The sequence below is a fragment of the Python bivittatus genome, unplaced genomic scaffold (genome assembly GCF_059951505.1).
Source record: "Python bivittatus isolate LINGU-HERP-01145 unplaced genomic scaffold, Pbiv_v1 ctg000220_np1212, whole genome shotgun sequence".
NCBI classification, from domain to species: domain Eukaryota; kingdom Metazoa; phylum Chordata; class Lepidosauria; order Squamata; family Pythonidae; genus Python; species Python bivittatus.
In genome coordinates, this window is record NW_028277048.1 from 29,798,571 (window position 1) to 29,820,844 (window position 22,274).

The 22,274-nt window shown below is 42.8% G+C and overlaps 2 protein-coding genes across 5 annotated transcripts in view; one reads left to right on the top strand and one right to left on the bottom strand.

The window, feature by feature from the left end:
- Positions 1–34: 34 nt before the first annotated feature.
- Positions 35–11,305, bottom strand: BLOC1S1 (biogenesis of lysosomal organelles complex 1 subunit 1). The gene is made up of 4 exons (XM_007435427.3): positions 11,048–11,305; positions 9,257–9,329; positions 1,709–1,841; positions 35–544 (listed from the first exon to the last, which is right to left on the bottom strand). Exons 1-4 carry the CDS (start codon positions 11,106–11,108, stop codon positions 434–436), a joined length of 378 nt encoding a protein of 125 aa, XP_007435489.1. The 5' UTR covers positions 11,109–11,305; the 3' UTR covers positions 35–433.
- Positions 11,306–20,411: 9,106 nt separating this feature from the next.
- ITGA7 (integrin subunit alpha 7) overlaps positions 20,412–22,274 on the top strand; it is a 57,017-nt gene continuing 55,154 nt past the window's right edge. Inside the window, exon 1 of one of the 4 annotated variants that reach the window (XM_088138223.1) lies at positions 20,412–21,624. In XM_088138223.1, coding sequence (XP_087994349.1) covers positions 21,455–21,624 — 170 coding nt within the window. In that variant the 5' untranslated portion in view covers positions 20,412–21,454. The remainder of the gene's footprint in view (positions 21,625–22,274) is intronic. The other 3 variants (XM_007435428.4, XM_007435429.4, XM_007435430.4) reach the window with 3 other exon arrangements.

Genomic DNA, 22,274 nt, shown 5'->3' on the forward strand with positions numbered 1-22,274 from the left:
CACACACTTCAATGACTCACACCAACCCTTGTAATGTAGTTAAGCCACCTGTTTTTATTTCATTTTTTCTAACTTCATAGCACAGACCAATCCAGCTTGTATGGAAAAAGCATGGCTTCTTTTCCTTTCATTGTGGGCTGTGTGCACTCCCATGCCAGTCTGTTTCATGATTCCTCCCAGCTAGAGGCTGCCCACAGATACTCAGCAAAAGCACAAGTCAAAGCGAAAGGCCCAGTAGCACCTCTTACACCATCTAGACAGGCCGGGGAGTGGAGGGAGAGCCTACTCAGTGCTGCAGAAGAACAGTCACCGAAGTATAGGAAGAGGCTGCAGGCAAGGAAACTGCCACTGGACTGCCTTCAGTTGGCAACATGGAACGAGAGAAGGAATCCAAGCAATTCCGGTGACCAAGACTGAGAGCCCGGCCTCTGCATCAGGAGGTGGAAGATGGCAGCTGCCCTTTGTAAACGTATTCCAGGGCAGTGGCAATGGTCCGCATATCCATCTCGATGCTCCGCGCCCAGTTCTCCACATCACCAATTTCCTGCCCAGGGAGCAAAAGTCAGGATCAAACCTCTGCTCTTTTGCTTCTCAAATCCATGCATGCAGGGACCTACTTTCTGCCCCTGGCAGAAGGAATTTTCTAGTACATCCTTCTTCACTGGCACTTAAGTAACTTTAGATGAATTCAAGTATAATGTACAGAAAACAAGTTCTACCGTTTAACAGAAGACCTTTGTTAGCCCCTTATCTCTTTCATTAAATACCCTTGAAAGACTATGCAATCCTGTGCATCTCTTTATTGTCTACTACATTATTAAAATTTAGACTGCACAGAGATCAAAGACTTATTTTTCCTATGCTCCTCTGCCATGTATGGCATTATTGCAAATAATGGCACATCACAAGCAGTTTTAATTATTTGAAATTGTGGTTGATACCTTTAATACACTGCTAAGTAGAGAGGAACAATTGTACGTGCTGACAGATTGTGCAAGAGTTAGATGTGATGAGGTTTGTTTTAAGTTGTCACATTTATATATATACACCATTTAGGATTAAGAATGTACAGGCACAAATTCCACACATGCATCTAGACCACTCCTGTCCCTTTTATGGAGTTAATACCGTGAGCAGCCTGTGCCCAATAGATGGTGCTCTTCCATTACTATCAGGGCTACTCACAGCTTGAAGTAACAACAAATACATGGGTGAAATCAAATGGTATGGTTTTGGTAGTGAGTGGCTGACAGTGAACTTTAAATAAAAATATAACTATGCCTGCTTTTCTCAGATGGCTCAATATTCTCATCCTTGGCTGTCCCAGGAGCCCACCAGGTTGCTGATCCCTGCCCTAGTAGGCCACAGTGGAACCAGAGGGCACACGAGGATCAAGGTGCATTTTTAAATGGGCATGTTGGATGAGATTTTTGAAACAGAATTACAACATAACTCACATTAAAGAGATTGTAAGTGATGGGCTAGTGGGGAGAACATCCTGTTGAGGGGCTTGCTACTCTTTGCCCCTTCTAAAGTTGCCCCACATCTGTCCAAGATCTTTCATATCTGGGAACTGATGGCTGTTGTCTACTGAAACCCACCTGCAATTCCTTCCATTCCTACTCACCAAGCCCAGTCCTTTAAAGCTGACCTGGAAGCTGCTGCATAATACATGAACCATGGCCACTCATACATGCACTGCACTCACCTTCAGAGCCTGATTGAAGTTTTCTACCATGCTGATCCACTGGCCTGTTTGCTTGGCAAACTGAGCAGCTTGGATCTGCAGTGTCTTCACCTCATGGTCCAGCTTCCTTTGGTTCACATAGGCCTGTGCCACCCTGGGAAAGAGAGGCTCGGTCATTCTTCAAGACAACAAGGGAGGAACAGAACTGACTTCCTTTCTCCATACCAAGTAGCTTCCCAGCTCAGAGCAAGCTAATCCCAAGGGCAGAGACAGGCACTGGGAGCTCGTAGCTGGATAAGTTCCCAAGCTACAGTAGATTAAGCATCTAAGTAACATCTGGCAATCATTATATAGACTAGGAGCATCTGGATCCACTCATGACTAAGGCAAAGTCAGGTGAAAGATTCAGTGTGCTGAGAAGGGTGAGCGATTTTGAGTTGAAGGAATTGCCTAAAGAAGGGCGGATATAAGGGAAGGGCAAAATAATAAAAAAAACTGTAAGCAGCCAGAGTGTCTCCAAGATTGGCTGCTGAATTAATGGTATATGGAAATAAAGTAATTCTGAGAATTCCTTTCACTAGCACCACTGCATTTTTTTAGGAAGCAAATTTTCCAGATTGTATAAAACTCGATTTCAGGAAACTATGATATCCCCCTATATAAATCATAGCTTCAGGTAACAAATAGTCTCAACACTTACTCAGCATTACTTGTTCTATATGTCTCAATAAATGAACAGGAATACTCACTGTTCACTGAATGCTTCACTGAATGAACATTCTCAACTAACATACAACTGTCTTGCAGACAGATGGTTTTTGCGTGGTTAAGAGATAGAGAAAGCAGAAAACACTAATGCAGCACTGGTGAGTTTCAAGAGTGGAGAGACTGTTGGAACTCTGTGTAAACCTCACTCTATAGAACTGAACTCTTTGTGAGCGGCCTAAGAGGAATGTAAGAGCATGGGGTTTACTCTGAAATCTTCAATCACTTAAGGTCAACATGAGGAAAGTTTCAAAGCAAAACATTTGTGCTGACTGCTACTGTGGCTTGTCATACATGCATGTTATGTTTACAATGTGAAGTGCTAGGCTAAGATTGTCTTTGCACAGCTGGATGAACTACGGTCTTAACTTGTGTGGATGAAAATGATTATCTGAGACAGTTTTCCTATAGTTGCCAGATGCTCATTTTGTGGCAACTCAGCTTTTTCTATAACCATCCCAATTTTCTGGAAAATATTCTCTACTGAGTTGAGGGGCCTACCCTTTGCAGACCTTTTTAAACAGACTTGTAATTGCTTTTAAACTCTCTTAGTTTTAATTCTACTGAAGATCTACTGTAAACCACCAAGAGACCTCAATGATCAAAGGAATAGTCTTAACAGCCTTTCATGAAGCGCTGTTCTTGCCTGTAATGAACTAGGTCAATTAAAGCTCTTCTTTAATGAACTATGGTCTTCTGATACAATCCCTTCTTTAATCAACTGGGTATTATATGGATGCCTGATGCTTAATCTATTGTACTATTTAAGAACAAGTTGTATCTTCAATTAATTATCCCCTACTATATTTCTTTCTTTAATGAACTATGCAGCTAATTAAACCTTTAATTGTATTGTGTAACAATTGTGTTATCTTCAGTGAACAGATGCATGTTCTATAAGTAGAATATATTTTCACAAAATATGTCTTGAAGCTAAGCTGATATATTCTCTTTTCCTAACTTCAGATGAATGAGCTGTTGTATTGCTAATTATCAAAACTACATATATCTGACAGAAAATATACATCTGGGGAGGAAAACAGCAATATTCTGATATGGGTAGCAGTCTGACTGAAATTGACTGATACTCTTTGATAATATGCTAATGAGATATTTTCATAGACATTTCATTGTACATCTTTTCAATTAAGAAATGTTGATGGATAAAGTCAATATTGTCTGTTTATAAAAGACCCTTCTGAGATGCAAATCGCATATGCAAGCTACAGCAGAAAATCCATCTTGTGCCAATAATAAAAAGCTAAACATTTGTTAATAATTGTACTGTACTTGACAACAATACTTTTGAGAACTGAAGGAACTACTTGTAAGTAAGGGAAAGAGATGTGACAATTAAAGGGGAAATTCTTGAAAGTGACTGTGCTCAAAATGTGGCTTTATATGATTTGTTTTTGACACATTTGCTTGGATGTAACACTTCTGATAGAATTCTCTTCCTAGGCTGCTCTATTGATCAACAGGGAAGAGGGAGAGGCCATATTTTCTCCATCTGCAGTCCCTAAAAATTGCTGCAAAAGATTGGGAGATCCCAAGCCCCCAACTGTATGGGAGATTCGATGAGGATTGCAAAAGCAAATCAGAATAAGCTGTTTCTTCCCATTTCTTCTTGCAGGAATCTTGGGGGGGATCTTGGGTGTTTATCTGAATGAAAGGAATCTTTCCATTCATATCTGGGTTCAACCTACTAATTAAAGCAATAGAAAAAAGGCCCTGAATACTGCTAGATCCCTTAGAAGAATAAATCTTGAGATGGATTTGCTGGATCAAGTGAAAGGCCTCTTTAAGACTCAAGTGCAGGGGGCAGGGCTGGTACTTGTTTGACCCCTCCTCTCATTTGCTTTCCATTGCATCCTATATCAATTTAAATCTTTTCTCCACTGACTTTTGTCCGCTGAAGTCAGTAGCCCAATAAATAGGAATGGATTGGAAAACACAAAATATGTACTGAAATAACTTGTGGGATTATATCTTAATTGGTTAGTTGTCCAATGAAAAGTATTAATCTAATCATTTCATATACTAAGCCATGTTTTGTATAGGTCCCTCAACATGTGTGGGGCAGCTGCTCTACTGCATTTCCACCCATCCCACCCCCTTAAAGGCCCTGAAAGCACTGCATGTTCCTTATTTGAGAACTGATTTGTTTAAAAAGCCATGCCTGGAATTCATTAGAAAAAAAATTTTTTTTGCAGCTATAGGAATTAAAGCAAAGATAATGCTCTAATATGTTTAAGTGGAAGAAGATAGTCTCATTGCATAAAAAGGAAAAGAAAAGAACTTGTCTTGACTCTTAAACAAATAGGCATATGCAAAAATAAATTATAACTGCCTCACTAAGGAAAGGGATTGTGGATACAACATTAATGTTAGGGGATGCTTTTAAAGCTAAGATAGGGTCATTTGAGCATTTCAGGAAAAGGAGAGAACTATTTTCTCATGACACTGCAACACTGAGTACCAGATAGACAACTAATAGTTCTTTAAATACACTGGAACTATTAATGATGGCTTGGACAAACTGGATCTGATGAAATAAACAGGAGACATAAACCAGACATATTTTGAAAATCATTTGACAAATGATAAACTTTAGTTCAGTAATCCACAAAATAACGCAAAACAAAACAGTAAAGTTTCCATTGCATTGTGCTCGACTCCTGGTGACTTCATGGACACATCCATGTAGTTTTCTTGGCATCAGTATGAAAAGAAGAAATCTATTATTCACCACTAATAATGAAAACAACCATAGACAATTGACAGGCAGGGTGGGTCCTTTACAGCTAATGGTGAGGGTGGGTAAAAGAGGGAGACCAAAAGGCAGAGACTTATTGGTAGTGTGTGGAAGAGAGGACAGTCCCTCTTTTCTTGATTCCAAGGGGATGGAAATGAACTGGGTAGTGTTAATAAATTGGGCCTAGAAGACTCCGAATCCTCAGCCTTTCTGTGAAATATATATTACAGTTCACTGTGTATACTGGGAGAAGGAACCTCAGGCCTACCAAGATGTCCATCTTCCCTCAAGTGAATCCCTTCTGTAAAGGAATTTAGAACTCACTTTGGGGAAGATATGAAAGAACTGTTAATTACAGATTTGGATAAGAAGTTACACAGTCCAGACACTAAAGCAAGCATAAGAAAGAATCTCAAAATAACCCTGCCTTGGTTTTGTTTTGTATAAGATGGAATATAAAGAAACCTACACAGGTTTTCAACATTTTGAAATTTTTGAATTCTGTTGAATGGGAAAGAGGAATATGAACCTGAAGGTATTCTGGGCTATCCCAAATCAGAGATCACAGGAGAGAGCGAGAGATGACCACACTCCATACCTTGCGCACCAGTTCCATCTGAAATTCCTGTTCAAGCTCAGTCCCTGTGACCTCCTGTCACTATCAACAGACAATGAGTCCCAGGATGAAGGAGACACCTTGCTGATTGCCAGGGTAAACACTCTGGTGCCATTTGCTATGGTATGGGAAGGGAGAGGGAATTTTACAGCTCCGTCTGATTCTTCTGTGTCAGACTTGTCCACTGATCTTGGTAAGATGCCAGGCCCATCTTCAAATGAGGGAGGGAGGAAGGGAGTCTTATCTGTTGCCCATAACAACTGGTCTTGCTTATCTTCATACATGGGAGGGAAGAATCATTCTGATAGGGAAGGTGGAGTAAAGGAATTTAGAGCTGATCTTGCAGAAGCTATGAACAGCCATTAAGGAAGGACTTGGACAAGTGATTACTTGGTTCAGAGACTGAAGCAAAGGTGAGAGAGAAAGTCATTTGTTCAATATAAGATGGGACAGAGAGAAACTTTGACAGGCTTTCAAGATTCTGTTATTGCAGCCTACAACAATAAAGCAACATTCCTGGAATCCCTGCTGCTTCTGTTTCTTGACCTGGCCCAGCTGGAAGGGCTGACACCTGTCTTCCTACGGACTTTAGCCAGTATTATGGTAAAATGAAAAGTGTGAAGCTATTCGAGAAGCCTGTAAGGCTTGAGCATAGGGTAGGCAAGGACAGCCTGTTTTCCAGTCCAAGTTTAAAGGTACTAATGAGGAAGAGGAGCATGGGAAAATAGTCAGGCTACAGCTATTTTTATGTTCCCACCACCAGGATCTCATATGTTTGTGTGGTAAAAAGTTATAACAAAATGGTTTAGTCATCATGAATGGAGTTAGATATAGCATCTCAGAGAAAAACCTACGCAAGGCTTATTTCATTATTTGCTCCATTGTTCCAAAGAATTTCAATGGATCTGCAGTCTGATGAAAGCCCCTGGGGAAATGTAGCCTGAAGAATAAAATTATAATTCCCACTCTCATCCTCTAACCACAAAACTAAATGGCGCCAGCAACTGTGGGAGCTTGTCAAGGACAGAAGTCATGCTATAAAATGTTGCAGCTTCCACTTTCCAGTGTAAATAAACTTTAGAGAAAAGCAGGCTAGAGGGTGGTCTGTAACTTCAGTCCTGCCCCCTTTTAAAATAATTGTTGCATAAAAGAGTGAAGAGTGTGACACAGGCCACAAAGTGTTAACAAGAAATCATATCCTTCCAGTTAGTATTTCAGACCTTGCTAAAACAAACAACTTTTGCCTTAGATCAGTGCTTCCCAAACCTGGGTGAATTACCCAAAATTGGGTAAAAATAGTTTTTCTTTGGGTAATGACACACAAACCCATTACGCATCATAATAGGGACATTTAAATAGACTTAAAGATTGCCATGTATACTAAAATATATTTGAAAATCTCCCGAAGTATTCCTATTAAGACGAAAATTGATGAAATTACCAATGGTAATTTGTTGAAATGACATAAAGATCATTCAATGATATTGTTTTTATAATACAGGTAGTCCTCAAGTTATGACCATTCGTTCAGCCATTGTTTGAAGTTACAACCATACTGAAGGAAGGGACTTATGACTGGTTCTCGAAGTTCTGGCCATCGCAGCACCCCTGCAGTCATGTGAACAAAATTTGGGCGCTTGGCAACCAGCTTGAGCTTATGACCAGTTGCAGTGTCCCGTGGTCACATAATCACCATTTGAAACCTTTCCTGCCAGCTTCCCACAAGCAAAGTCAATGGGGAAGCCAGCAGGGGACATCACAAGTCACTTGGGTAAGTCTCCCCCACCCACCCTTTCTTTGCTTGCAGCACTGCGCCCTTCTTCCCCCCTTCGCTCGCATGCACCCACCAGTGCCCTCCTTCTAATAAGTGTTTTTGGGTAATGAAGGAAAAAGTTTGGGAAGCACTGCCTTAGATGTTCTTCTGTCACATGTATATTATTCCTCCAAGATTTTGCCATCATATTGAGGCTAGAAATGTATTTATAGCAGAATTGCTTAAAATCTGCTGGGGGAGGATGGACATGAATAAGTTGCATCAATTTATACCTAAAATGGAGAAATTAGGTATTATTTTTTTCTCCTTCTTTCTTAATAGTAGAATTCAAAGTGACCAAAGATGAATCATGGGTAACTCAGAAGAGATAAAAGAAAGCAATTTTTATGATACTTAGTTAAATTATAGAAGTCACTGTTATAAATTGTAATGTTGTTATTTATTTATTTATTTATTTATTTATTTAATCAATTTATATGGTTGCCTATCTCGCAGATGCAACTCTGGGCAGCCCACAACACATTAAAAACAATAAAAAGAATGGTATCAACAAAATACAATGTGCCAAGAATAAAGCAATGAATCCAGTCCACATAGCTAAAACAACCGTGAGGAACTTCCCAGGGCCAACTATCAATAAATTGTAGAAAAGGACACCCCTATAAAAGAGAGGTAATTTCCAATCTGCACTCGTCAGAGCACCTAAATTTGGCACATGAATTCTACAAAGCTAATTTTGTTAACATGCAACAAATGGTGAGAATCATATTAAGTATTTATTTATATAGCACTGTGATATTTAAAGCTCATTACACTATTTAGGCATTCTTAGAAAAGTCCTGTATTATTCTTGGAATTGGTGAGATAAGGCTGAGTGACTTGTCAAATGCATGCATTAAGTTTATAGTCAAGGCAAGAAGACTGAATGGGGAACTTCTCTGTCCACAAATTGCATCCTTCACATTACTGGCTCTTAACTATTCCCTTATAAGGGAACAATTCAGGAACCTAAAGGTAGAAAATAAGAGTGTCCTTTTCTGCAACCCCAATCTTCTGAACTGTGATTCTCCCCCTGCCCAGATATACAAGTTAACTATTAAATAATTTTTCAGTAAGACTGCACAAGATGCTTACAATTTCCCTTGGTTAAGAACTTCACTTCATAATAGCAATGTGATTTTTCTTTGTTGAGTTGAAGAATTGATTTGCCTCCAAAGGTGCTTTGCAGCCTCAACAAACATTTGCAGTAGCTAGAAGAGGCTTCTGCATCTGCTGGACTGCAACTTCCCAAACAGAGCAGGCCACATGAAGTAACCATTTGCTCTTAGAAGTAAGAGGGTATCACTTCATGAAGCAGCTTCAAAGGGGTGATTCACTCATGCACTCCTCAAAGCAAAGCATCCTTTTGAAAATTTGCATAGAATATTTTTGTATTTTGGCAACATAAATTTCAAGTGTGTGTGGGGGGGGCATGTATCAGATAGCATAGGATTAAAATTCCCCATGCTTGCTCTGAGGAAGGGGACCACAGATGGACATATTAGAATATCATTAATGAGTTTGATCTTAAACCATGTATTGGGTACCAATATCCATGCATGTAATTTCATGGATATTTCATGTAATTTCAATCATTTCCCCCTTCTCAGTACTACTTACCCAACATTCAGATGATCAACCAGGGCTTCTGTTAAACAAGTTGCTGCAGCAATGGCTTCTCGCCGCCGCCGTTCTAGAAAGAAAAGCAAATGTCTCTTCTATGACATCATTAAAAGCAACATATCTGTGAAATGGCTCTACATTAGATTCTTGGCATGGTTTCCATGTTACGTCCTTCCTCTCACTATATGTTAAACTATATGTTTGGCATACAGATAGTCCCCAGTTTAAGAACGAGTTCCGTTTCCAATGTCTGTCCTTAAGTCGAATTTGTACATAAGCCAGAACAGTATTATTGTATAATACTGTATAAGTAGTGTTGTGTAATTAACTTAAATCATTGTGTATTTAACTCGATTTTTGCTACAATAGTCTCCGTTCTTAACTATGGGTTGTCCTTAAACTGGGCATTCTTAACCCGGGGACTACCTGTATTAAGGTTCCCTGCGTTAGTAGAGAATTTATCTTGTATACTCATATCCATCTCAACAGTTTGAGAGGGCTCAGCCTCCCATCTCCCTAAACCATGGCATGGATATGCCTCAAGGCTGTTTTTTTATGCCATGTCCCCATGATATTTCCATTCTTTCCTCAGCCCACGCCTGAAGCAATTCAAAGCCATCTTTAGTTGATCTAGTTGTAAAATAGTGGGTCCTCTCTTCTCCCAGTGCAATTTTTATCAGACACAGTCCAGCATGCTTAATCAACCATATAATTGCTTATGTAATCAGGGGTTGGGATGTGCCCAGCTGTTTACCACTTTAGAATATTGCAAGCATCTCTTCTGGCCACTGGGAAGTGCCCTCCGTTATCATTTTGGCTTGAGCTGCAGGACTGGACATCCTGGGTATGGGAGAGGTATCTGCTTGCATAGTGACTGGCTGGTTTTTTCCAAAGCACCTGTCAGGTATTACACAGGCTCCTTATGAACCTGAATTTAATTTGAAAGAGAATAGCGTTTTTTAAAAAGTGTTTTTCACAGTCTTTGGTGAGAAGACTAGTCTTTCACTAGATGGAAGATTGCCTTAAACTGGAAAAGAGCCAGGTTTTACCAGCTGTGTGTTGCTGGTTCTGTCTCCACTGCATGCATTACACTGCTTCTGACAAGAAGGGGTTTGGCCTGGAGCTTTTATTACTTTGGTGAAGGGTGGCAGGGTAATTCTATGTTCCATCTCCATGGATGCCCCAAAGTGCTGCAGGTCAAGAAGATAGAACTGGCTTTGCTGCCAGCACTGCCATTCATTTGCAAGACGTGGAGGGTGCAGTTGACTCCTGACTACTCCCTCCTGCATCTCCAACCTCTTGCCTGGTTTATTTTTGCACTTGGGTTTCGCACTCCTGGAACAGCAGAGATCCAGAGGCTACGAAATTCAAGCAGTTTATGCCTTCGAAGTTTCTACGGTTGTGTTCGAGTATCAGGCTAGCCCGTGGTTCGCACAACACAGAACCATCCACCATACGGGGGGCTCGCCCAGACGTGAGGTTCCAATGCAGTCTGGTCGTCTGTGCTTGCGTCGTGAGAATACAGCCGTAGCCACGCTCAAATACATGCTCGGAAAAGCCGGGTTTTTATTACGCGCCGAGCAACGACGCACTCCGAACCACTCCTTTATCGAAAGCCACTATTTCTCTCGCCTCGCCTGCCCAGGCCCAGCCCGGCCCTCCTCTCCCCAAGAAGAGTTCAAAGGCGACGCCGAGGCGTTTTCAGGGTGGCGGGAGCTGGGCGGCCGCATCCAGAGCACGGCCTTTTCCCGAGCTCCCCCGAGACCGAGGCTTCACCCGGCCGCTCACCTTGCAGCTCCTTCCTCTCGCTCTGCTTGGCCTGGTGCTCCCGCAGCAAGCGGGACAGCATGGCCGGCCTCCAGGGCACCGAAGCGCCCGGACCAGCCTTCGCCTTCCTCCTCGTCAGGTGACTCGGCACTCACGTGAGCTGCTGGGCGGTCCTCGGAGCCGCCGCCGCCGCCGCCGCGCGCAGGGAAGGCGAGGAGCCGCTGGGGGCCCTCTGAGGTCTCTGCGGCGGGGGTCTCGCTCAGCTCCGCTCTTTCCCGGGGGTCGGCGTTAGTAATAGCTGGCTGCTAGGAGAAAGGCGGTTCGTCAGGGGATGCTGACTCGGTGGAACGCCTGCCAGTCACGCCGGCAAAGAATTTCCCGCCTCTTAGAAGCGACTCGCGTCGACTTCGACACTGCCAGCTCAGTCTTCTTTTTTTAATTCCGAAAGATTAGCTCGTCAAATGTAATGGCTAGAGTCAACGAATCTTAAGTTTTGGCACTGATCTCCTTAGTCGACCAAAAAATGCATCTGAGGGGGGTGGGTTGGGTTTTTGTTTTGTTTTGGGTTGGGTTTTTTGGTGCTTTCAGTCGGTGTTGAGTCCTGGCAACTGCCTGGACACGTCCCTGCAGTCTTCTTGGCAAGATTTCAGAAGTGGTTGGCCATTGCCTCTTTCATAGGGCTGAGAGAGAGGGACTGGCCCAGGGTCCCCCAGCTGGCTTTGTGCCTAGGTGGGACTAGAATTCACGGTCTCCTGGTTTCTAGCCTGATGCCTTAACCACTACACCAAACTGGCTAATCTGAGGGTTTAGCCCTGGGATATTTTTGTCTCAAAAATTCCCCCCCCCTTTTTTTATTTTTGCATACAGGTATATTTACACATTTTCCTGTTCTATAACTTTTCCTGCTGATTGCTTATTTTATGTGCCTAAATGGGGGCGGGGGCTTTGCTTGTAACAATTAATATATGCATTTCTCTATAAAAGGAATATGGGTTTCATATGTCCAGGCGACACTTGGCTATTTTATTATTGCACTTCCCGTAACAAAAAAATGACTAGCTATTGATAGGATACATCCACAGAGTATGCTGTATCTAGACAACAAGTCAAAAATATAAATATGGGAAACATTTGAAATGAGCCTCTCCCATATAGATTAAATCTGTACTTAGGCTAGATCATAAGATGGGAAAGGCTAATATCTTATGTTCCTTCCTCAAATTGCAATAAAAATGTACAATTTCTATCATTTACTGATAGTTTGTAGTTTACTTCAAATGCATTAGATGATGAATTAACAGTGAATAATTTTTAAGAAGCTGGCTGTAATCAGAATGTGCGGGAATGAACTTGGCTGTTCTTATTAAAAGAGCATTACCAAAATTAAGGATTGCTGGCAGGGCTTTGTCACAGTGTAACTGAGAAAGGATGATTAAGCAAAATATGATATGGCATCTGAACTCACTGAGTTCAGAACTGGAATGATGAATTAATGCTGGGAATCAAAGCTGGATCAACAAGAAAACTGCCAAATATAGGTGAAGAGAAGTTGTGGCTCATGTTGGCCCAGGTATAGAAAGTAATCAGAAAAAATAAAGAAGATGAATTCAAAAACCCAGTGAGCTAATGGAAATGGCACATTGATATCTGTGCCATGCTTGATATGAGAGCCTCGGGACAGTCATTTCTATCTAAAATAAATTGAAAAGATCTCACTGATTTTAGCTGAAAGTACTTCTTGAGAATGTTACTGGAGAAAATGACCATTCTGTATGATACTTTCCTGACTGGATTCTTATCACCATTTCTCCAACTATTATTCATACCCTCTTCCACATCTTTGGGCTTACCTATGCAGCTTCCTTGTCATGTGCAGAGATGGCCCACCTCATCCCCTTACACCAGAGCCTTCATCTTGTTGGCGGCCTGCCACTGAGTTAGCTAAAGTCAGGCTGCAATGAAAATATTTTGTGGCAGCAGAAGCCTTCTCGTGGGAAACCGAAGACACTAAGAGGGGTGGGCTAGGTTCAGTCATCTTCCCCACTCCAATGGGCTGGGCAGACCTGCTGTGGAACTGCCTCCTCCCTTCAGGAGGTCTGGCCCTGTGCTCCTCTATCCTTCTTACTTGGGCTGAGGGGCTGGTTGGTCCTTCTGCAGCTCATTTTTACTGATCTTTTGCTGGAAATATCACCCTAAACTTTAGTTCCCTGGGAAATAACAAGCTTTGCACACTGGGGCTTTCAACTTCCAATTCAGCATTTGTAAGCACTGTTTACTTTTCCATCTCTCATGCACTGACCTTCCATGTCCCTTCCTCAATTTGTTGCTGGGATTGCCCACTTCTGCTCTGGCAGTGGTTGCCTGAGTCCCTGAAGTAGTTCCTTGATACATATATATTCTACCCTGTGCCAGGGATTCAGGGGAGGTGGCTGTAAGGGGGAGATTCATAAGGCTTTGTATTCTGGCACAGCCACAGTATGGTGGTACCTGAGTAACACTGTTTGCCATATTCTAGTTTCCAAGCATCACTTCCCTGGCACAGTAGGACTACCATGACAGGACTATTGTTATTCTATAGGTTGGTATTCCTGCTGGTGCTAGTCTGGCAACAGGAGGAGTACCAATGTTGTATACATCTACAGTCCTCCCACAGGGGCAGAATTTCTGCATGAGAGGAAAAGACAAGCCCCAAATCATGATCTGCATCTGGTTGGTGTTTTCTGCTTTGTTCCAACCTTCCCTTGCACTGCTTTGAAAAATTAAACCTGTGTAAACCCTCTTCGAACCCATATTCTGTATGGGTTAATAGCTTAATCTACCATATCTTGAAAGAGATGAGTGGTGGCACATCCTCCCCTCCCCCTGCTTAGAATTACAAAAAATAGATTTGGTTGCTGGCAGCCTGTCAAACTTTCTCCTCCAAATTTTTTGAAGGTTGATCAGATAGTTTGGCTGCCTGTCAAGTGAACGGCCTAAATGGAAGTTGAGTTTTCTAACTGGCTGACTCCAAGAAAGGTTTTAGGAACTAACTGAATCTTCTAAACAAGGAATTATTTTTCTCTTGTACCATTATATTCAGGGTACCTCCCACCTCCATCTTAGTTGTTCAAGAAAGCTGTCCCCAGAATGTATTTTTAAGCCTAATTTGGAAGTTGGCATTTACATTGTAAAAAACCTTACCCAACTTACTAATAAAATAGAACAAAATCTGAAAAACCTGTGTCCACCCCAAGAGTAACAAGGGTTTATACAATGCTGCTTGTTCTTTTCAGAAGTGTATTTAGAACCAGCTAGAAGGCAATCCCTTTACTGTACTCGCCAACTACCGTAAAGCGTAGAGCCCTTTATTACCAAACATGGCAATTCTGTTGAGTTATAAGATATGCTTGTATGAGATTATGCATGGGGAAATGAGTGCATAGAGAAGAGCAAGAGAAGGATGTAACAATTGAGAAACCCCGTGGGAGGCAGAAAGAGTTAATCCCTGGGAAAGGAAAGTGAAGATCATGTTTAAAAATGTGTTCAAAGGAATCCTCAGTTGGCTGCTCGGTTGGCTGCTTTCTCCTTTAAAGTTCTATCACGGGGCCTCCTCCCATGCCTGTCTCATAAATTGTGTGAAGTTACAAAAGGACAGTTGCATTGTGCTGCAGTTGTTGGTTGCCCCACTGCCTCCATTCAGAGGCATGTTGCTCCACACGGCTTGACTACCTTCCTTGATTCCTGATAGGGCTATTTTGTTTAAGGAAAGTGCTGGGGAAGGATTTGGTGCACTTGCACATAAATGGCATTAGACATTTTCTTTGCAAGAGTGGGATTTCATGGAAAAGAAAGAGCAGGCAATTACTCTTGGTGATAGTGAATTGAGGGAATGCCAGCAAAACAGAGCTTTACAAGGAGGGCATGAGAAACAATAGGAATTTGCAGACATTTGCTGTGAAAGTCCTGAGCTGGGGTCTGAAAGCTGTTGAGGTGTGGATGGGAAGAAACATGCTCAGGTTAAACGGAGATGTAGTTTGGCCTCAAAGCACCTTGGCTTCTTGCTAACACTGATTCCAGAATTAGCTCTAGATGGGAGTCGTAATCCCCTGAAACAGATCTGACACAGGGATTCTCCTGGATTCATGACTTCTGTTTGAGTAGCAGCAGGTGGATATCATGGCCTGCAGGCTTTGCTGAGCTTCAGCTGGTGCACCAGTTGTTTTTCTATCTTGAGCAAGAGACCTAGCAAAAGTGACTCATACCCTTGTCACCATGCAATTGGACTATTGCAACATACTTTATGTGGGGCTGCCTTTGAAGATGACTTGGAAGCTGCAACTGGTATGGGTACAGCAGCCAGAATGCTTAGTGAATCAAACCAGCTATTGTAGAATAACGCCTACTGTATTCTAAGTTTGCTGCACTGTCCAAAATGAATCTGCCTATCTGGCAAGGTCACTTAGAGAATGTCTGTTGCATATTTCACCACCACACAAAGTAAGAGACACATGGATAAAAAGATAGACCTTCTCCATGGTTGCCCCCATTGTATGGAATATGCTGTCCCCAGAGATACATTTAGTTTCCTCCCTCCTGAAGTTTAGGAAAGCACTTAAAACCTTTCTTTTAAATTGGCCTTTGATATGGATTCCTGTAGTAGTTTTAATTTACTCATTGAAGATCTATTTATCTATAAATCCACCTACCCACACAAGAACACACACACACAAATTAAAAAAAAAAAATCCCTCTCACCCCTATGGGTGGCCCTCTTTCCTGCTGGTGTACAGTCTCTGGGTGTTGGACTTGGGGTGGAAACCTCTGTACATTGTGAGGAGCTTTTGGGTCTTCACATCAGCAGTCTCCATGTTCTCCTTTGGCCAGCTCACTATACTGGCAGGGTATCTGATGGGCAAGGCATACATGTCAATGGCATGGATCTTGTTCTTCCCATTGAGCTGGCTCTTCAGGACCTGTCTTATCCTTTGGTGGTACTTGGATGTTGCTGTCTTCCTTGCCTCCTCATTGTGGTTCCTATGTGACTGTGGGATACCAAGGTACTTGTAGCTGGTCTCTATGTCTGCTATGTGGCCCACTGGTAGTTCCACCCCATCGGTCTTAACTGCCTTCCCTCTCTTTATTACCATCTGGCCACCTTTCTCCAACGTCCTCACTGTCCAGATCTGTGTCAGGTGCATCAGCGAGTCGATCTCTCATTCACTCTTAACATATAGCTTGATGTCATCCACGTAGAAGAGGGGGCTGATGGTAGTTCCACTCCTGAATTTGTACCTGTGTCCAGTCCAGCATGCTATACACACTATATTATGGAGTTGTTGGTGGATGGGAGATGTGTTATAGGGTATTGTTTTTATGCCTATGTTCATATACACCATGGAGAGTTGTGTGATTGGGGAGATATAAAATTTCTGTTAATCAATATAAAAAGCAAAACAAAAATCTCTATTAGGGAAAACAAACAAAAACAACAAAAAAATATCCCCAAACTGCTGAATAAGGGCTGAGAAGTTTGGTAATCACAGAACAATGAGTCAGAAAAGAAAAATAGAAAATGTGGGTCGGGGCAGAATGGATTATGCAGAGAGCGCACATGGCTTCCTGGCTGAGCACTTCACTTCCAGAAGCGCACTACAGCACTTCATGCAGGAGGATGAGGATGCAGTGCAACGTTTTGTAACAAGTTACACTTGTTCTTTAATAAACAACCTAGAAACTATAGTTGGTACAAAATGTGGCAGCCAGGATCCTAACGGGCAAAAATTGCCATTGTCATATAGCGCCTATTTTCTGCCACTGCCAAGAGGTGTTTGGATCCAATTCAAAGTGCTGTTTTTGACTTCTAAAGACCCGAATGACTTGGCTTTAAAATACGTCAGGGACTCTTCTCCAAGTGAAATCTGACCAATCCACAGGTACATGTAGAGAGATGATATAGGTTGGTAGTAGTGTACCTCCTTCTATGCCATGAACTTGTTCCAGGAGCTAGGACTGCTATATAAACATTAGACAATGACAACGTCCACGTCCTATAGAAGCTCAGTTGAAACTGGTCCATTTAAGTCATGATCTTAGAGAGAAGTGATCCAAATGCAACTTGCTAGACAGTTTCCATTTGCCCAATCTAGCCTAAACCATCCAATGCTTTCCGTTAAAACACTGGATATTAATCCTACATTAATGCCAAACAGGCTCAAATTGTGTTATAGGCTCACATTCATATGTGTGTGTGTGTGTGTGTATCTATATACACACACGCGCACACATGTTGTTTAGTGAAGTTACCATAACCTCAGTTTAAGAATATCAACACACAATTCTGTGCATATGTTTTCAAAGAAACTCCACTGCGTGCACTGAGACTTAATTTTCTTAAGTGTGTATAGGATTGAAACCTCCATGGCAAATCTTACCTATAATAGGGGCTCACGTTCCCCTTTATTAGTCATTGGGTTTCTTTGCATAATCCAGTTTTACTTCTGGGGACTATAGCTGCACTACAAGCCTGCAATCTTGTGTACCTTCACTTGCAGCTAAGTCCAAGTGGATTTAATAAGACTTATTTCTGTGCTCAAAAGCTCTGGCTGGCTCTGAATTTCTTCTGAAGAATGTAGATACTGGCATTTTCTAATCTGATCCCTTCCAGATATATTTGGACTATAATTCCCCTTGATTATGGTACCTAGCTAGGAATTCTGAAAATTGAGTCCAACACAGCTGTTTGGTAGCAGGAAAGGGAAGCCTTGTATGAATTCATAATATATTTCAATTGAATGTATACGGAATGAGAATGTGAAATAGCTTATATTATAGAGGACAATATTAAATTAGATGATTTAAGGACCCTTTTACATTGTTTCCTTTGCTTGAACTAAGCTGCCTAATTCCTGTCCTGGATATTTTGAAAAGTGAACTGCTGCAATACCTGCTTTCTTAAAGCCCCTGTCTGCTTGTACATAGAAGTTTTTTTAAAAATCCAGAAAAATGATTTTGTGGCAGCCAAAGTTTCAGCTGTTGGGCAACGCTATTAAATCAAAGTCCAGTTATTTCAACAACCCCCATTGCAAATCTCAAGACACTTGCTCTGCCGTGTGTCATAAATCCAGTCTGTCTTTATAATTATCCAGCCTGCCCCAGGATCCTCCCAGAGAGGCATTTTAAAGAAATTACCAAGTGGGAATTTCAAGCTGGAATCTTTGTTGTTGATACAGTGCAACACATCTATTTAGAGTTGGGGGGCAGTCTGAAAATTGGAGAACTGCAGGAATAAAGAAACATGCTCTCTGCGGTCTTCAGAAGAAACTGGGACACTTCCCAAGTGGTGCTTTTAATGTCCTTAGAGTGTTTAACTAAACCAGAGCCAAAACTGGGAAACAGCTAGCTAGGTGAAGTTCTCTTGTCAAAAGACCAGGCCCTAAAATGGAGGTGGAAGAGAGTCCCCAAAGGCATAGATCCACATCTTCAGCTCAGCAAAGAAGTCTCATGAATGGCACAGAGGCCCATCCTACTAACACAGCAGAGCAGGGATCCCGAGAGACGAACAACTTCCAAGTTCCTGTGACATTTGTGCAGTGCTCCACTGCTGTGTCCTGCCAATGTTCTGGATTCCCAGAGATGTGGCGTCTCTGCCAATACTCCAAGGTCTCTTAAAACTTTCACAGCTGTTTAAAAATAGCCCCCACGTGCTGGAAAATGTGATGGATGCTTTTCCTCCTGCCAGGGGCTCATCATCCTGGGGTTGAGGTTATTTGTTTATTAAGCAAATGCATAGGGCTACCTATGTTAAGCAAATAACTCTGGGCAACTAACAATTCAAGCCAATATAAAACAACAAAAATACAATTAAAAACAAACTTGGTAAATATGAAATACAAAAGCCCAGGCATTTCACACATAACTCCCAATCACAAAAGCACACATATCAGGCTCTGCTAACAACCCAGTTCTAACACCTGAGGGAAAAGCTCGATTTTTATAGTTTTCTGGAAGGCCAACAGGATCAGGGCCACTATTCTTGGTTTTCATTTTCAAATGTTTATAGGCAGCGCTAGGATAACTTAGTGTCACCTAGGCTGGTCCTCACACCTTCTCATTGTCAAGGCTCATCCCTACTCCTGCAAGTCTGATGGCCCTCAAACCATGCATTTACACAGATCCATCCCATCCAGACCAATATTTCCATTTTTCTGTGGGAACCTGTATTTAGGAGCTTAGGCAAGCAGCCCCCTGGGATTCTTGAACCGCTGCGGGTTATGATTCCAGAGCTGGCTACTTGCATTCTGCAGGAACTGGCAGCTGCCCATCCTGTATTCATCCCAGAGAATATTCTTGTATATCAGGATAGGGCCCAGAGCTTTTTGCAGTCAAAGCAGAGGCTGACTCAACCTCTCTCTCTTTCTGACAGCATTCCCTGTGGCAAAAGTTGTCCTTATCTCCCTCCTGAAAACTGACATCTTTGGGTGGGGCCCAGGAACAGGATCAAATGACTTGGAAGCCTCTGTCATTTGCTTGTTTGATTATACTTTCAGCTGATAAGGTTGCCCATTTGCTGGCAACTCTGAGTGGTTCACATAGGATTAAAAACAATTTTGAAATGACAAAAAATGACAACAGTCAGACAAAATGTCCATGACATGGGGAAACAATTAATTTCTTCATATTTAATCATTTAAAATGTTGCTGGATATTTATATCACTGTCTTATAAATGAAATGTCATGGAGAAAATAAACCTAACAAACCAAATGGAAGTCGCACCCCTTTCCTTCCTGTCTTTTGGACACGAACAGGGTCAAACTCTTTGCCTAATCCCACCAGACTCAAATTGACCCTCCCTGCCCCAGACAAAGCCCACTGCAATCCCATCTAAACCAAAGAAAAGAAGCCTTCTCACCAGGTTATGGGCAACCCTTATGGGAACTGAACCCCCAACCTTCATCAGCTGATGACCTCAACGTTCCATCTCCTTAACAATGGACCGGCTCAGGCTCTGCTGCCCTCCTGAAAGGCCCATTTGGCCTAACAATAGAACCCACCCACCCCAGGTGCAATAACAAGGACCTTCCTAGCTTCCCCAAACTGGCCAGCCAATCAGATCCCTAGGATTTCCCGCCTTGTATCCCTGAACTTCTATAAAAATCTTTGCTTTTCCATTGTTCAGAGTCCCTCTTTCTTGTAAAGCAGACACCCAACCATTGTTGCAATAAACATGGTTCTTCTCCTCAGTGTTGTACTCCTTCTTCAGACTGAATCCACAACAGAAATGAATTGTTCAAGGTTATACTTAGTGGAAGTAAATTTCCATTTTGCTCCTCTGACCCAGTGGAGCAGCCTGGACTGATTTTCCCATCAGCCCTGCATTTCTGTGCACATCCACTGAGCAATCAGCCTCACTGAATTTAAGGAGGTTTATGCTCAGATAGTGTACTTTTACAAGTTCTATGGTGGATTTCTTAAAAAGGAAGTTAAAGAGAGGTTTCTTTTGTAAATTTGACTCCTGCTTAATAGCATTGCACTCTTCTATTCCAATACAAGGGAACACCTGTAGCTCAGGGTTGAGTTCTTGCTGGTCTCTGAGCTTGGTTGTTTGCTTGTAGATGTTTCGTTACCCAATTAGGTAACATCATCAATGCTAGCGAGTGTGGAGTTTGCTGCCTGTTTATATACAGTAGCTTGCCTTGACAGTGTTGGTGGGGATGTGGTTTCCTCCTTTGTGGTTCCTTGATTATTGTTTTCTGTCTGACTGTTTGTCTGGTGTTAATCCCTGCTTATCTGAATGCTGACTGCCGGAGGGGATGCGTTCCAGTCTTCTGCTTGAGAATGTCTGTGAGCGTGAGAAAAATAAGTCTGCTCTGAGCCACGGAGCTCGATATCTATTCAAAGCTCCCGTCTCCTCCCGCACTTTGCTTGGAAGTCATCTAGTATTATAAACCGTCAAAAGAGAAAATGTGGCAACGGTGGGCAAGGAGTAGCTCTTTCTTGCGGCGCTGGGCGGCAGTTAGGTTTTTCTTCGTCCTTTTTAACTGGGGCTCCTTTTGGCCCGAAGGTGTAACGGAGACCCGCCTGGATGCGTGGCCTTGGGGTCTTTCGGCACCTGCGTTTCAGTTTTCTGCTCCCGCATGTCCAATAGCGGAGAGCGTGGAGGGGGCGTGTTTGTTGTGGGAGAGCGGGGCTCCTCCCAGCTGCATGGGGGGACCGAGAGCGAGAACGGGCGGGCGAGCGCGCGAGGAAGGCAAGGTTGCCTCGCCTCGGGAGTTTGGTTGCAAGCGGAGGCTGGCCGGCCGTCGGGCAGCGAAGGGGGAGAGCGAGGGCCTGTGACTGAGGCGGACAGCTGGCTGGAAAGACTCCGAAGGGGACGGCGGGCTGCGAAGAGTTGGCGCGGCGGCGGCGGCGGCGACTAACCTGCTCGCCTGCTGCTGCAACGTCTCCCAGCATGTCTGGGGCGCTCGAGTTTTGCCTCTTCTGCCTCAGCCTTTACCTTCGGGGAAATTCAGCCTTCAACCTGGATGTCACCGAGACCGTCCTCAAGCGGGGAGAGAACAGCAGCTTCTTTGGCTTCTCCGTGGCGTTGCACCAGCAGCTCAACCCGCAGCCCATCAGCTGGTGAGTCTTCTGCCTGGCTGGGAGAACGGGAGGTTTTGATGCTGATCCGGGGGACGAGCCCGAAAGGGGATGGAGGTAGACGGGTCGCCCCCGGGGACGATTTATGGCCACAAGAACGAGGCGATCAGACTTCCGCCTGATCATTTAATCAGGATGATCGCACATCTTTCCAGGAGTCTTCTAAATTCAGATTTCTCAGGGTTTTGAGCTTTAACACCCACTCATGTAAACGCATCAGCCCCTGCCTAATTCTCTGGCTATTGCAATTAAAACTTAGGCTGATTATACCTTCTGGGTGCAAAATATGTGGAATATATGATCAGTAATATTTCCTTTGCTAATGCCCAGAGCTTTGGCAGTAGTAAAAGAGGACAAGATTAAGAACAGTTTGTTTCCTTTCAGCTGCCCTTGATGGATATTTACTGTTTTGTTTTTAAATTCCAATGCAATTTGGGTACATCATCTGCAGGGTGGGGAAGTAGACTCACACAGCCTGTTGTTACATTCTCCGCTGCCCTACCCTAAATATTTTTAATATTTCTGTAGAGGGAAGGGAATTCTTCACCTGATGGGTGCGTTGCCAGAGTTTGCATTATTTTGTTGCTAATGAGTGTCTTAATAGGTTTTCTACCTTGCCTTACAGTCTTTTC